At 44.7% G+C, this 16,772-nt stretch overlaps 1 protein-coding gene across 1 annotated transcript in view; it reads left to right on the top strand.

The window, feature by feature from the left end:
• The window catches only part of BFSP1 (beaded filament structural protein 1, filensin), a 37,398-nt gene that overhangs the window by 371 nt on the left and 20,255 nt on the right, over nucleotides 1-16,772 (top strand). The window contains exons 2-4 of the mRNA XM_008588559.1: nucleotides 7-155; nucleotides 5,160-5,220; nucleotides 15,175-15,270. Of these exons, the coding sequence (XP_008586781.1) occupies nucleotides 7-155; nucleotides 5,160-5,220; nucleotides 15,175-15,270 (306 nt within the window). The remainder of the gene's footprint in view (nucleotides 1-6; nucleotides 156-5,159; nucleotides 5,221-15,174; nucleotides 15,271-16,772) is intronic.

The raw sequence follows: 16,772 nt of genomic DNA, 5'->3' as shown, positions 1-16,772 counted from the left end.
TTCCAGCGCCTGGGCGAGCTGGCCGGCCCCGAGGACGCCCTGGCCCGCCACGTCGAGGGCAACCGCCAGCGCGCCCGGGACCTGGTGGCCGAGCGCACCCGGCTGGAGCGCCAGGGCGCAGAGGCGCAGCGCGCGCTCGACGAGTTCCGGAGCAAGTAAGCGGCGGCCGACCGTGGGGGGAAACCGAGGCAGGGCGTGGCTGGCCCAGGACGCGCGGGTCTGGGAGCACGCCGCCCCCCAGGGGTGGAGGGCTGTCTCTGGTCCCACTGCGACCGATGATCTAATCTCTGCAGAGGGTGGGCAGGTGGCACATTTCCTTAAGAAAAGGCTAGCTTGCATTCTAATAGCACTTCATGGTTTACACGAAATGGTATCTTTTGCTTTTCAGGTATTTTTAAATTTAGGTGTAACTTACATGTCCCCAAATGCATAGATTTTAAATGCATAGTTCAATGAGTTTTGACAAATCTATATACCTGTGTAACCACCAACACAAGCAACGATTATTTCCACTACCCCAGAAAGTTCCCTCCTCTCCTTTCCCAGTCAATCCCCTTCTCCCCAAACCAGAGGCACCCAGTGTTCTGATTTCTATCACCATAGATCAATTTTGCCTGTTCTAGAATTTCACAAAAATAGAATCTGAGAGTATGTACTCTTATATGCCTAGCTCTTTTGCTTAGCACAATGTTTTTGAGATTATGAATGTTATTTAATCCTCACAGCTTTATCTTTACTGCAGCTATTTTACAGATGAGGAGACTGAGGCTCAGAAAATGTAGGAATTGAGGTAATGTCACTCAGCTAGTGAATTGTTGCAGGGACTGGAATTCAAGTTTTGGGCATGCTAAGTCTGATTGTCTTAGCATGACATCACCGCTGACACCTGGGAATTATGTTTCAATGTGTGTCCTCTGGTGTCTTGCCACTCAAAGTGCAGTCCATGGACCAGCAGCATCTACATCACCCAGGAGGTTGCTAGAAGTGTAGACTCTTGGGCCCACCCCAGAGCTCATGAATCAGAATCTGCCTTTTAGCAAGATCCCTGGGTGATTCGTAGTTTAAACAGTTAAACACTGAAGTTTAAGAAACCGCATGGTCTCTCCTCCCCACAGATGGAATTGTGTGTTAAAATCACCTAGGAACTGTTAAAAAGAAAAAAAGATGCTCAGCAATCTATCAACATCTTTTCCAAGTTACAAATGTGTGTTCTTTGCCTCAGGAGGCCACTTCAAGGAATTTATTCTGGGATACACTCCAGCAGGGATGAAATGGCATGCCTGCAAGGATATTCACAGAAGCGCAATCTGCGATAGCAAAAGCCTGGAACCAACCTAAATGCCCATGAATAGGACACAGGTCATAAAATTGTGCTTCATCCATGTAGCGGAATACTGTGCATGGTAAACAAAACAAAAGAAAACAGAAGAGAATATGTTATTATTGTTTCCTTCTGAAAAAGAGGGGAAGAGTAGAGATTTTTTGTTGCTTGCATAAGGAAAAAGATTTCTGGATGGACACACACACACACACACACACACACACACACACACACACGTTACCTGTGGTGGATAAGGGAGTAGGAACTGGGCAAATGATAGAATGAGAAGGAAACTTTTAATGGAATATCTTATTTAAAATTAAAAAAAAATTGCTTAACTATGTAAGAGATTTATCCATTTAAAAATTACGTAAATTAATTAAAAAAAATACAGATGTCACGGCCCAACCCTGGACCTCAAGTGGGGCCCAAGAACATTAATTTTTAACAAGCTTCACAGGTAATTCCAGTGAACAGCCAAGTTTAGGAAGCCCTGTTATAAGGTAGCCAGAAAGATTTCTCTGAACCTGCCCCATGTTTGAATTCTACTTTCTCAATCTGAATCTTAGGCAGTTTATTCAACACTGTGTACCGAACATACTTATCAAATCATATTCATTAGTTCAGTTCTCATCAGCCCTTCTGTTTCTGGTTTTGATCCATAGAAACCAGTTTGGAACTGGTGCCTTCTTCCATTCCAGTATGAGGAATGTTCTCTACCTAGGTAGTTGAATAATTTCAAAATCAGGTCCTTAGCACATCAAAGACTAAATAAAACAAAAACTAAATAAAAACAAATAAAACTACCAAAATACAATGATGAATAGAGTCAATTGTCCAGACTGCTGAAAACCAAACTAATTTGTGTAAAACAGTTACTGAAGCTAAAGTGTTTTATTCATTTTATGAATTCACTTATAGGAATATATATGAATATATGAATTCTTACCATGAATTCTTTATAATGAAATCACTTCTCTTTAATATGATATCTAGATTTGTCTTTACAACATGAAAATTACCCATGATATCACATTAATACGTTGATTATCAAACATGTTTTTAAGCTACAGAAACTGTTAGATGTTTCCAGCAGGAAAGAGCAATGAGAAAATTAGATTTTGTTAAGTTTTATTCTCAAAGCTGATTATCCATTTGGAAAATAATTTGTCTCCATTAGAACTGCACACAAAAGAAACTGCTAAATGTGACATCCTGGTGTGAAACGTAAAACTCGTGCAAAGATGTTTAGCTTACTGGTTACAGCTGAATTCAGATGGATTTAGAACCGGGCGTGTGTGCACAGTGCACATATTCCTAATTGTTCTTCCCTAAGTTCAGGATTTTTAATTCTGAAAACACAGTGACATGGTTTTCCAGCACTTTTTATGGCTATGTCGTACTTGACTTGAACCCATGCCATGGGCATGGAAGGGCACAGAAAGCTGTGCTTTGTGGGTTGGAATCAGTGTTAATTAGGATTGGTTTCAACCTCAAATGACAGAAACTCCAAAGTGACATTGGCCCATCTTACACCTATTAGGATGACTACTATAAAATCAACAACAACAAAACAAAATAACAAATGTTTGCAAGGATGTGGAGAAATTGGAACCTGTGTGCACTGTCGATGAGGATGTAATGTGGTTCAGTTGCTGTGGAAAAACAGTCTGGTGGTTCCTCAAAAAATTAAACATGGAATTACCATATGATGTAGCAATTCCACTTTTGGGTATACACACAAAAAAATTGAAAGCAGGGTCTTGATGAGATATTTGTACACTCATGTTCATAGCAGCATTACTCACAATAGCTAATGTGGAAGCAAACCAAGTGTCCTTTGTAAGTGAAATGTGGTGTATACATACAATGTAATATCACTTAGTCTTAAAAAGGAAGGGAATTCTGACCCGTTACGACATGGATGAAACTTGAGGATATTAAGCTAAGTCAAATAAGCCAGTCACAAAAAGACAATTACAGTATGATTTCACTTATATGAGGTATTTAGAGTAGACAAAATCATAGAAACAGACAGTAGGATGGTGGTTGCTGGGAGAAGAGAATAGGGAGTTAATGTTTAATGGGGACAGAGTTTCAGTTTCGCAAGATGGAAAGAGTTCTGGAGATGGATGGAGGGGGTGTTTGCACAACATTATGAATGTAATTAATACACTGAACTACAGTTTATGTGTATTTTATCACCAGCAAAAAAAAAAAAAAAAAGTGACATTGGCTTGGCTTACCCGAGATGGAAGTTTCTCTCTCTTTTGTGTAAGGTCTGGGTGAGCAGTTTATTATGACACTCTACAGTTTTTGAGACCCAGAGGGCTCTGCGTGGCCTTCCAGAAGGCAGCATCTGTGCTGCAGGCTGCAGGATGGAGGAAGGGATGCAGGTGAAGAGATAAAGGCACACCTACACTGTCGCTTACCAAAGCTGTCAGGAAGCTGCCGCACACACTTCTGCTTCCATTCCATTGGTCGGGACTTAGTCACATGGCCACACCTAGCCGCAAGGAAGGCTGGGAAATGTAGTGTCTCGTCTAGGCAGCGCTGTGCCCACCAAAATCAAGAACTCTACCTTCTGGAAGAAGAGAATGGATATTGGGGGTGGCCTGCAGGGAATGAGGTGAGGGGTCCTGTAGGCAAGGGCCTGCTCTCTTTCTTCAGGGGTGAAATTCCCAGAGGAAAACCCTCACTCTTACGAGAATGATTTCTGGGGCTTCTCTGCTTCCTTGGTCCCTATCATTTTCTAGAAGGGAGGAAATTAACTAGGAGAAAAAAAAATACACCTGCTCATAGTTTCTGTTGCTTTATTAATCTTGTGAATGTTTAAATTGGGGGGTTTCCCTGCTCTAACCAGGCAGTGTGATGTGGTCGTCAGAGCAGTTTTTGGTGTCAGACTCAAGTCTGAGTCCTGACTCCATCCCTCTCTTAGTTTGGAGTCCTCCAGAATCCATGCCTGAGACAGGGATTGAGGGCAAGTAGCTTACGTGGGAGGTGACCTCAGGGAACAGCAGCAGGGTGTGGGGAAGTGAGGCAGGAAGGGAAGGCGGCCAATACCGAGTGCATTATCAAGCAAGTTGCTGTTGTGGGAACTGGGGCGACCTGCTGCATGTAGATCCTGCCTCTGTTATCCCAGCTGAGGGGGAGGGAGCTGTGGTATTTCTGCACCACCTCGACTCATAAGAGGTTGAGGGCTGCTCCTGGGGCGGGGGGATCACTGACTCTCCACCTGTCCAGCCTGCTCTGCCCACTGGCAGGAGTGATGCTGGAAGGATAGGGGCGCAGCATCCTCATCTTTCACATGGAGGTAACAATAACTGTTCTCTTCCAGGGTGTTGTGAGGATTAAATGACACAATCCAGAAAAATTGTTATGTTACACATGTTAATAAATAAAACAGTATAGGAAATCCAAACAGGGTCAGGTTAGTGGTGTTTGTCGTAGGTCGTGTAGAACGGCCTCCCTCTCTCTGTGCTGCTGCTGTACTTGGGTTACACGTATTCCAAGACATAATTTCCTCATCCTTGTGGTAGCTGGATTGGGAGGGGAGATTGGAGGGGGGTGCTGGGGCCTCGGGCTGGGAGACTCCTGTTCCATGACAGCTCCCAACTACTTCACCCACTGTACAAATGTTACCATTTCTGCATGTGCCACAATGTGAAAAGGATGAGGAAGCAGCAGGCTAGGAAATGCAGCATTAGCTGTTAAAATGAAGAACCTCTCCTTAAAGGAGAGGGCATAGTACTATCAGATTGAATTTAATGCTGGTTGTGTGATCCACTGATGAAGTCATGGAAGCCGTCCAACTTTCGCTTATGTGTCCAATTTGCAGGTATGAAAATGAGTGTGAATGTCAGCTGCTGCTAAAAGAAATGCTTGAGCGGCTTAACAAGGTGAGCTGAGCCCATCCTTGGTCTATGCGTTGAACTGAGTGGCCGAAGCAGTTGTTTCCCATCTGTCCTCTTTGTGTTATTTTAGGTTTCACCCACTTCCTTTGCTGTCACTCTTTCTTTTTTTAATTTTAATTAATTTTTTTCATTTTACATGTTTATGGGGTACAGTGTGTTGTTTCAGTACATGCATATAATTTTATAATGATCAAATCAGTATAGTTAGCATATCTGCCACCTAAACATCGATCATTTCTTTATAGTTATAACATTAAAGATCTTTTCTGGCTATCTTGAAATATACAATACAATATTCTTTGCCATTGTCACCCTAGGGCACCAGAACTTATTCTTCCTATCTAACTGTCACTTTGCAACTTTGTACCAGTCTACCAGCCTTTCCCTGCCCCCCCCCCCCCCCCCCCCTCCACCTCCCTTTTCCTGCCTCTGGTAACCAGTATACAACTCTCTCTTTCTCTCTTTTTTCTCTTTTTATTTTTCTTAGTTGACCCATGATAATTGTATATATTTCTGGAGTAAAATATGATATTTGGGTTCATTCATACTGTGTGATGGATATCACCTCCAAAATTTGTCACTTCTTTGTGTTAGGAACATTCAACGTCGTCTTGACTAGCTATTCAGAGATACACAGTACTTTGTTGTCTGTGGTCTCCCTGTTATTATAGAACCCTAGATCCCTTTCTTCCCATCTCTCTACTATTTTGTATTCACGAGCACCTTCTCCCCATCCCTTCCCCCTCTCCCCCACCAGTCTCTTAGTAACCACTATTCTACACTCTTCTCCTATGAGATTAACTTTTTTAGCTTCCGTGTATTAAGTTAGAACATGTGGTTTTTCTCTCTCTGTGCCTGGCTTATTTCACATAACGTAGTTTTCTCCAGGCTCATCCATGTTGCTGCAAATGGCAGAGTTTTGTTCTTTTTCATGGCTGCGTGGTATTCCAATCTGTCACTCTTTCTTGACTTCTTAATTTCAACTGTGTCTTCGTGAGTGAACTCACACCCCCATACACAGTAGCCCTCTTCCACAAGGTAAAGGGTCTCACGATAGACACATACACCATGAAGCTTATCAGCTGTGCTAGGCTATCAAAATGTGCCAGCATACAATGTCCGAAGGCTGTTTTACCATTCAGACATACTGTTCCCAAACACCAAACTTGGGAAGGAACTTGCTTTGGGCAGTGGTTATTTGGATGCAGTGAAACCTCTATCCTGTTGGCTAAGAGTCTGGAAACTGCTGCTCCATAAGAAAACTCTGAAGGGAACAGAGTAAGAAATTTCTCTTTCCTCTCAAGCTCCCTCTTTTTGGAACATGAAAAGTAGCCACATGGGGGGTCACCAAGGATTCTTAGCTTCTTTCCTGCAGAGGTTTTGTGGAGCTCTTTGCAGGGGCAGTTTCCTTCTTCATGTCTTCCATCATCATCCTAACCGATTGGATTTTCTGCTGTAGCCAGGAGAACTCCACTACCAAAGAGCAGAATAATCCTGGACAACAAAGGTGGGACAAAGTGAAGGATGGTGAATGCTTTAAGCACTGTCCTTTTCTGATGATTTCAGAACTCAGATGTCAGAGCAGCAGGACCCATGGAGACTACTTAGTTGAGCAGTATAGCTTATTTAGGGCACATGGGCTGCCATCCTCCACCCCTTCCATGCCTGTAACCTCATCACAATTGCTGATAAAACACCAAACTTCCTTGCTGTGCGCAGATATGCCTTAGCATTCTTCATGTAGAACTCCAGACAACCACTTCAGTCAGGGTGAGCTCAGGAAGTTTGACATTCCCTGGCTTTGTCCAGCCTCTGTTGTCTAGAATTATTCTGCTAGTTGGTGGGAAAATCAGAACTAGAATTAAGGGAAACCAAATTTTGCTTTGTCCACGCTACCTGCCTTCGTGTACCTTCCCTTCTCTGGGTGAGCATACACGAGTGTGTTGTCCAAACCAGGACATGTGTGTGAAAGAGGGTGCTGTCAATAATGATGCAGGTCCATTGATGTAAACTGGGACTGTCTCAGGCCAACCGGGACGTGTGAGCACTCTGGATATGAACACAAAGAGGGCGGTGAGGATGTGCTCCAGGAGAGCCCTAAAGACACAAGCCTGTTGGAAGTCTGAGCTGGAAGTTGAGCCTTATTAGCATCCAACATAACCCAGCTGTCCTGATGACACCTGTGGCTCATTCCCATTCTTGTGTGTTTTGGCAATCCCAGGCTGCCAAACGGGGCCACCATCTTGTCCACAGACCACTGCCTTCAGGGTCATAGGTGCCCAACACTCTTCACTTAGGTACCAGTTCAGGCCCTCCCAAGCCCCCTTCTCAACATCAGCACGTGTTGCTTTGTGAGTGTTTGCCTTCACTGCAAGCAGGCCTTTCTCTGGACTCTCTTCTAAGGCTTTTACTCAGACGGTGCCATTGTGGACACTCAAAGAAGGGGGAAAAAAGAATGGGGCTTTTCTTTTTAACATTGGTGGAAAGTACAGTGGATTTAAAAACAAGCTTAAACCTTCTGTTGCTTTTCTCTTACTATAGAACCAATACATATTCTCAGTAGAAAAATAAGACAATATAGATATTGAAAAATAAGGAAAAGGTATTTCACTATTTTACCACTCAGAAAACAGCTGTATAACATCACGTATATTGCGACATAGAGTGTGGATGTTTGAAGTACCAGCCCTGCGAAAATGTTATGAAGATTCTGGGTAAAGATGCTACCAGGAACCTGGGTGAAGGCCAGCACAGGGAACTGGTCTGGCTGTACCCTGGATCCAGGGCAAGCCATGAGTGAGCTGTGTAGTCCAAAAAGGGAGTGTAGCCCGTTAACAGGACCCTCGCACTACTGCTGAGTATCTGTGAGGGTGTTGGTGGATTGCCTCATCTCTCTGAGCCTCAGTTTCCTCATCTGTGAAACAGGAGCAATAATAGTCCCCACCACCACAGGAGTAGAAGTCTGTCTATGTGCCTAGTGAGAATTCAGTGACATAATAGTGTATATGACTTGCCTGTTACACAGTCATGGTTATTATTACAGAGCACTTGATGTGACAGATGCCAGCTTACTCTTCTGCAAAGGGTGGGGTCCACAACCCTGGTGGCATGAGAGATGATTTTGGGTGGTGCATAGAGGAGCAATTATTTTATAGTTATAATTTATTTTTATGATTACCTTTTCTTTATAGCAGGTGACATAAAAAAGTTCCTTTTCAAATAAATATAAGTAAAAATGAGTCACTTTAAAGAAAAATGCAGAGTGAATAACATAGCACAGGTGGTACTCAGATATAGCAGAAGTCATGAACACAGCTTCAAATGCAGGAAGTTGGGGAGCTCCTTTCACTAGCTCGTGGGAGCCTTGGAACAGTCTTGCATGGAGTAGGTTTTACCCCCAGAAATGACTGAGTCCAACCCCTTCTCTTTGTCAGTGAGGAGACTTACCCTTGGTGAGGTTAAATGACTTCAGAGTCCCACAGCCCATCTGTGGCAGGTGTAGACAGGAGTGGGGTCTTGTGTCCAGGGCTCATTCTTTGCATCCTAGGAATATCTGAGAATCTGTGTCTCTCAAAGCCAGACACAAAGCCAGGGTGCTCTAGGTTAAAGATGGCCCCAGAGCCCTTGATGTTGGTGCCCTGTCCACATCCCCTAGGCCACCCCAGCTGTCACCCAGACACACTGAACACATTGGTGGCCTCCTCTGTCTCCCTGGCTGTGGGAACAGGCAGGCTCTGCATGAGGCACAGTCCAGAAGTGCTGGGTGTTAACATCCCAGCAGCAACCCTCAGCCACTGAGGAACAGGAGTGGGTGGATTAGTTCCCCAGCTGCCCCCTTTCATAGTGATAGTTCACAGTTGATTCCACACGATCCCTCAGAGGGTCCCCAACAAGACTGAGCCCCGTTGTCCACAATGATAACCTGCTCTTTATTGGCTTTTCCCTTCTCTGGGTCACTTCCCTCACCCCTACCCGTGCTTCCTGGGGCCACATTCCAACTAAATGACATGTACCCAACCTTTGCCTCTGGGTCTGCTTCTGGAGAACTCATACTAAGACAGCTCCTCAAAGAGTTGGCCAGGTGAACACTGGACCCTCTCGTCACGGTCCATGGAGGTCATCAGATGAGAAGAAAGGCTAAAATGGGAGAGAAGAATTCTTATCATGTTGGCTGGCCATGTCAGTGATTTTGGTTGATAAGTCTTTGCATGTCCGTTTGCATCAAATCCATAAGGTTTTGCCAGTCAACTCAGCTCAGGGCCCGCTTTCTTTGGTCTCACCTGTGGGATGGGTTCATCCCCGGGTGTGGCCGTGGGGACTCACTGAGCAGTCTTTGAGCCCTGCTCGGAAAGGATCACCATGTATGTGAAGGGACTGATGGCTGCTGCTTCACAGACCACCAGGCTTTCATGCTGCCCATGGGATTAACCCTCCCGAGCTTGCATCCGCACTTACACAGCCAGATAAGCTGAAGCAGGCCAGTCTTTGCTGTGTACAAAAATTCCTCACCATCTACTCCCATACTATGGCCACAGTCACCCAGATTTTCAGCCTTTTGGTGTAATAAGAATTCCAGATGACTTTTAAATATTTGGGTTTGACTAACCTCTAAAACTCCTTGCCACTAAATATATACATATGAGGTTATTGGTCCCCAATAATGCCTGAGTTTGCTTATCTTAAGGAAACTGTAAGGAACAGACTTTATGGTTTTCTTCTCTTTTTTCTTTAAAATACCCCGAATTTAAAAATGATATAGGTTTTAGTCAAATGCTTTCACTTTAAAACAATTTAAAAAAATATTTAAAGGCCGACATGTGCTTTTCCATGTAATTTGTGTGTATCTTAAACTCATCTGTGGAAAAGAGCAAGAGGCTAGGGAGCTTAGGGGTGAAAGGTGGGGCCGTGAAGCTTCCACCTTCAGGGCTGCACGTCTTCATGACCCCAAGAACTCCTCTGAGGCTGGCAATGAGCTTCAGAGGAGAGGACAGGAAACTGGGAAGAAAGGGTTTGGGAGGAGGCTGGGGGTGGAGAGGAAAGAAGGGTGGAGGCAGAATGCAGAGGGAAAGGGCAGAGTTGAAGAAGCGGGGCAGAGTTGAAGAAACGAGGCAGAGGAGAGAGAGGCTGGAAGCTGCAGGCAGGCAGAGCCCACCAACACCCTGTTCCAGGCTGGCCTTAGCACATGGGAGGAGAGCGACCTTACCATTTTTGGAAAGACTTTTGACATCCAGGGTTGAAGGGAAAGTGTTTTTAAATTAAATTCTAGCTAACTAGAAATCTTAATGAACTTGAATATCCATGCTTTAGCAGTTGGTTTATTGATGGAGTTTCTAGAATCCCTGTGAATAGGTTGGCAAGGCTGATTTTCAAGGGCACATTGATCTCTAATTATTTCTCCAGTCCCTTTCTCAAAAATGGCTGTAAAGAGTCTAGACCGGTGGTTCTGAAACTTCAGTGTGTGTCAGTGTCACCTGGAGGGCGTGTTAAAATCCAGTTCCCTGGGCCCCGAAATTCTGATCCAGCAGGTCAGGGATCTGCTGGAGTATTTGCATTTCTGATCAGTTCCCAGTGGTATAGTCTGGGGACCACACATTGAAAACCACCGTTCTAGATCTAGAACATACACAATATCAGGGTTGGCATGTTTTCTAAAATTAGATTGTTGATGCAGAGTCTCAATTCGGGAAAATCTAGATGCTTCTGCTGGTGAAGCTTTTGAAAACTCAGCTGACTGCATCCAAAGTATAATAATAAAAACACAAGCGTCTACACATTCTGAGTTCTGTTGCAAACAAAAGAAAACACTTCCAAAACAAATTCTCCTCTACATATCAGCAACTGCACATTCCAGTGGCACCTACTCACCTTTGGGAGTTTTTGGGGCAGTTTATCAGGCAATTGTCTTTAAAGCAAGACAATGTGCTTGCAGAAGCATTTAGTTAATCCCTATTTTAAGGTCAAATATTGACTGGCCTTTTATTATCACCACGAGCAGTTTTACAAACTTGACTGATGGGATCCGGGAGTGGTTGTTTCAGCATGATCCTAAGAGGCAGGTGGGGAAGAACGGCAGGATCCTCGCAGGGTGGGATCAAGACTCAGCACTCGACTCAGGACTAGTATAGAGAAGCCCAAGACAGATTCCAGTCCCATTATCTTCCATTAACTTCCATTAACTAGCTGATTGACCCACGGGAACAGTCTGGCCTGAGGCTCCTATCTGTAAAGGCAGACTCCAGTTTTTGAGCTGCGTTTAGCAGAGGCCTCAGGTCCATGGTGTCGCTTGAAGGGCTGTGAGGGCAGAAGGTTGCTGGCCGGATGGGGTGCCTGTGGCCTTGGTTAGATCCTCCAAGAAGAGCATCTCTACTTAGCTTCTACACATTGGCTCCTATGGGATACTTTGAAGGATGGCACCGGGAGCTTAAAAATAGTTTGGGGCCCAATGACCACTAGGGTCCCTTCTATTTCTAAACCTCTGAATGTTTGATCCCTTTATAAGTGGTAACACAAAGCGTCCTTGAAACCCTATTTCCGGTTCTTCAGCTCCAGTAATGTGGATCAATCGTGGATTGATGGTAAAAGTCACCATGACTGAGAATTCTCCCACCCCATGCTCAGCAGTCTTAAGAGGGGCAGAAGGAAGGTGGAAAAACATGGAGACTGGCCGGCTCGAGGTCTTTGCCCAACACACTTTCACCTCTGCCCAGATTTAGCCCGGATTTAGCCATGCCTCTCTGAGGGGCTGTCCCCATCCCAGGATTGAGAATCACTCCATATGAGCCACTGCTCCTGAAGGGAGCGGGGATACATCCCCCAAAACTTAAAATTTTCTTCTTATCATTGTGGTCCTGTGGTCAATCAAGATAATGGTCCATGACCGATGCTGGCCCATCACTCTCTCCAGAAGTGTGACTTTGAGGGGCAGATACAGAGATGAATTCATTTGGAGCTGGGTCACTCTAAGGACAGTTCATTAACTCCTGCTACTTAGATTCCTGGGATTGTCCTGATATCTGTTCTTCTTGAGGCCTGGCTGTTTTTCCTTTATATTCTTCAAATTACCCAGCATCTTTCTGGTTCCTCGGCCCTTTTGCATTGTTGGAAAGACCCAGGCTTCCTTTTCTCCACCTTTTCTCTCATGAGGGGGCCTCACCAGGCTCATGTGATAAGTCTAGGTAATGTTGAGAGCCAGGCACCAGGATCTCCAAGGGGCCTGTCTACTTTCCTGGGGCAGGAATGTCTTGATTTGCAGAAGTATATCAATAAAGGTCTGACTTCCTGGGGTGGGCAGCATGTGTCTTCTGAAAGAAGAAACACTACTGTTGAGTTTCCATTAAACTCTCCCTAACTGACCCTGGGATACAGGATTTGAGGACCCACCATTAAGCCCTCAGAATAGTAACCTGCTGAAGGCAGAGCTTGTTAAAGGTCAGTGACTAATGATTAATTAATCACATGAATGATCTCAGAAGCTAAATATCCATAGCTAGATTTCACATTAATTTAGTTCAGACAACTCAAAGCCATGGATCTGGAAAAATGTGTCCCTTTCTGTAATTTGGTTCATTCTTTACTTCTGATTTAAAACGAAAACCAAAAAACTTCAGACCATGTGTGGGTTTCTTAAAGGGAGTGATTTTCGTACAAGCTGTCACTTCTCCCAATGAGCAGCAGGGCTGGTGGCAGCAGGAACCAGCTCCAGGGCTGAGGAGTGAGAGGAACCTCAGATAAGCAGGCAGGAGAGGCTGGGGGCTGTGGGTGAGCCACTGACTCTGCATATTGCTGTCCTTCCTTGTCCATCTGAGAGTCCCTTCCCTGCTCACCCTGTGTTAGCATCCCTGGTGCCGAAAGAAGGGGTTTCAGAGACTTCAGAGGAAAGGATTTGGTAGCTGGAAATTAGAGCAGGGAAAGGCTGGGGGATTCACCCTGGACAGAAATCTGGATGAGCACTGAGGAAGAGTGAAATTTTCCATGGTGCCTAAAATGAATCCTGTGATGTTGTGCTGGCCAGGGAGGCCGCTAGCCCGTGTGGCTGTGGAGCACCTGGAACGTGGGCGCTTTGAACTGAGATGTGTTATGAGTCTAAAACACACACCAGGTTTCAAAGACCTCACCTGAAAAAAAGAATGTAAGATATCTTATTAGTAACTTTAAAAATATTGATTACATGATGAAATGATAATATTTGGGGAATATTGGGTGAACTAAAATTATTATTAAAATTAATTTCACCTGTTTTTACTTTATTTAATGTGGCTACTAGAAAATTAAAAATTATGAATGAGGCTTGGACAACGCTGTATTAAATTACTTACATAATTCTTAGTTGCATAAATATATGCAAAAAGCAATGCTTTAAGATACATTTCTAATGGTTGCGAATTGACTGATCTGATCTTGCCCAACTCTTAAGTTCTTTAAGATGAACTCTTAAGTTCTTTTGGGTAAATAAAGTAGCTTCAGAAGTTTGGTTTGGGTGAGGATTAGCCACTCCCCTACAATCTTGCTAGCTTCAGACCAGATTCACACAGAGAGATATTTATTAAATAAACATTTATTCTGATTCAGGCTCCAAAAGTTTATACAGCCTGCTCTGTAGGCTCTATGAAGTCCCAGCTTTCATGCAAAGTTTGTGCGGAAAGCTCACTCAAGGCAGATTATTATTATTATTATCAGCATCAGACAATCAGAAATCTGATGTCTGATACTGAACTACAAGAACAATTAAGGAATCAAGTGCCTTTCCCAATAATACAGCCCAAGGGCCTTGCTGGAACCTAAACCCTATTAGTGTAAGGGTGGGGAGTGTCCCCAGATATCTTGGCCAGTCCACATACCTTGTCTTAACTCTCTTCACCCATGTGTGGAGAATGTCTTTTAAATATTTTAGCCAAACTACGTATCTGCCTTTATTAATGACAGCCTATTGCTAATAATCATCATGCTTATTAACAAGTCATTAATAAGTCAGTAAAAATCCACTTGCCAAGGCCTCAGGCATTGGCAGGAATGCATGGCTCAGGTGTCTCCGAGGGTGGGGAGTCCTGATGAGCCCACGTAATGCTCACCTGTAATACTGCACTGAACACGCTGAAGCGTTTAAGTCAGTTCCAGACAGCACAGCACGTCTTATTAAGAGTGTGGACAGTTCTTTTATACTTATTTAGTTTATTCGAACAAGATCCATAAGATAAAAGTCAGTGAATTATCAGAAAGTTTGCTGAGAAAGTTCAACCTTCGGTGACACATGTGGTTTCCAACTTTAAAGGAACAAATGCTATTCACGGCAGCATCATTCTAAACAAGGCATTTTTGTGTCAAAGATACATCATCTTAAGGTAAATAGCAACAGGCCTTGGGAGAAAACTATTAAAATACAGGTTTCAGTATTAAGAGAAAACCCTTTCTCTGTTTTAGTCTTAGAAACTCAATGAACTGATGAGGAGGTATAGGACAGATACAGATGTTACTGAAATGTTAAGGTTACTTGATGTGTAAGTATACCTTAACTCTCGGATCTTTCTAGATCAAGGTTTCTCAATCCTGGCACTATTGACATTTTAGGCTAGACAGAGAATTCTTTGTTGTTAGTGGTCTGTCCTTTGTATTGCAGGATATTAAGCAGCCTCCCTGGCCTCTACGTCCTAGATTAGAAGCATCCCACCACTCAAGTGGTGACAATTCAAAATGTCTCCATGGGGGGCAAAGTGTCTCCTTGGGGGCAAAGTCACCCCCTGTTGAGAACTCCTATTCTGAACCAGTTCCAATGGTCTAGCCCAATGCCTTGCTAGAATGCAGAATCTCAAAAACCCTCCCAGACCTACTAAAAGAGAATCTGCATTTTAATAAGCCTCCAGGTGCTTACACACCTGGCCGCCCTCACACCTGTGTGCTGCAGTACATGCTTCCCTGGCTGTGTGGCTCTCTTTCTCATTGCAGGAAGCTGATGAGGCCTTGCTGCATAACCTGCGCCTGCAGCTCGAAGCCCAGTTTCTGCAGGACGATATCAGTGCGGCAAAGGACAGGTATAAAAAGGTAACCATGAGCCTTCTGAAGCCAGAAAACCCAGTTTGGGTTTGGTCAACAAGCCGAGGGCACTCGTGGCTGAAAACTGAGGCTGCTAGAGTGGGCTGCCTTTTGGGTGCATTTGCCCTTAACCCAAGTAGGGGCTGGGCTGGTCTCTGGATAGGACTTAATGAGCTAGATATATACAGAGGAGTAGGCAATGGTGGGGTGTTGGGGGCCATGGTGTTGGGAACTAGTATCTATATTGTACATTACCATTTACTAGGTGATTTTATATAGATCTGTCTTGATTAAGCTATAGTCAGTGAACTGTCTCAGCTCAGAAAATTCAGAAATGCAGAAAATGCAAAGAAGTATTGTTTTTTATTTAGCTCTCCAGTTAATTGAAGGAACACATTTATATAGGAGTTTCCTCTCCTATAGTGCTCTGGTCTCCCTCCACCCCCACCAGCCGCTCGCAGGCCTGACTTTGGGGGGCCTTGGTGTACTGGAAAAATCAAATCCTGTAGCTGTGTGACCATGGGAAGGTGGCCTAACCTTTCTGAGCTGTTCTTCATCTCAAAATGCAAATGCCAGACTCCCTAGTGCAGCTGTGTGGGCTAACTGTTAGCAGATCGGTGGGCGTCTGGCCCTGACCCTGACCCTCGGGGCTTACCTCTCCAGTGGGCTCTGCCTCCCTCCTCCCGTCAGTATCTGCAGCTCTTTGCCTGAGGACTTTCTCCAAGCTGTGTGGACAGGGATGTGTTGGGGAACCACTGCCCCTGGGGGCAGCCTCAACCAGTGACTGGTGGGAGTTGGTGTGTCAGCACCCCAGCTCCCTCTCACCTGTGTGGGGAGACACTGAGGCTTCCGCTCTGCACTGGCTCCCAGAGATCCCCACAGAGCTCCAGGTGCCCACAGTGGTGACTTATTGATACTCCTCCCCCCACATTGGCTGCCTTCCCTTCCCTGCCTCCCTTCCCTACTCCTCTAGTCATGATTCCTGGCATCATTGCCAAGATCAACTATCTGCACCTAGATCCTTCTCTCAGGATCTGCTTCTGGGGAAACCCAAACTAAGACAGTGTGGCCATGTAGGTACCACCTGGAGCTTGGAGTGCTCAGCAAACCTTCCAGTCTCTCCCTCCTCAGTGTGAACCTGCGTCAGAACAAGGGCCTGTCCTGTTGCTCTGCACTGAAGTGCCCGTTTTCCAGCCCATTTTCCTCCTCCCACCTACCTTCTTGCCTTTGCTTTACCTTTTGTAATCCTGGGAGTAGTGCCTGGGTCCATGGGAGCAGCTCAAAGTGTTCTTCAAGGCCGTGTAGAATAATAATGATGACAATAGGTCACACTGTGAAGCTTCATGCATTATCTCATTGGATCCCAGCAAGAGCCTTGTGAGACAGTGTCTCAGGTCGGGTTCCTATAGCAGAGCCCAGGTAGTGACTTTTTTTTTTTTTTTTTTGGTCTTTTGTCTTTTTCCGTGTCCGGCAACGGATTGCAACCCTCAGTGTTGCCCCCACACCGCACC

Source organism: Galeopterus variegatus, unplaced genomic scaffold (genome assembly GCF_000696425.1).
Source record: "Galeopterus variegatus unplaced genomic scaffold, G_variegatus-3.0.2 Scaffold129, whole genome shotgun sequence".
NCBI classification, from domain to species: Eukaryota; Metazoa; Chordata; class Mammalia; order Dermoptera; family Cynocephalidae; genus Galeopterus; species Galeopterus variegatus.
Note: the sequence above shows the minus strand (reverse complement) of the source record. Positions and strands in the feature narration are given on the sequence as shown.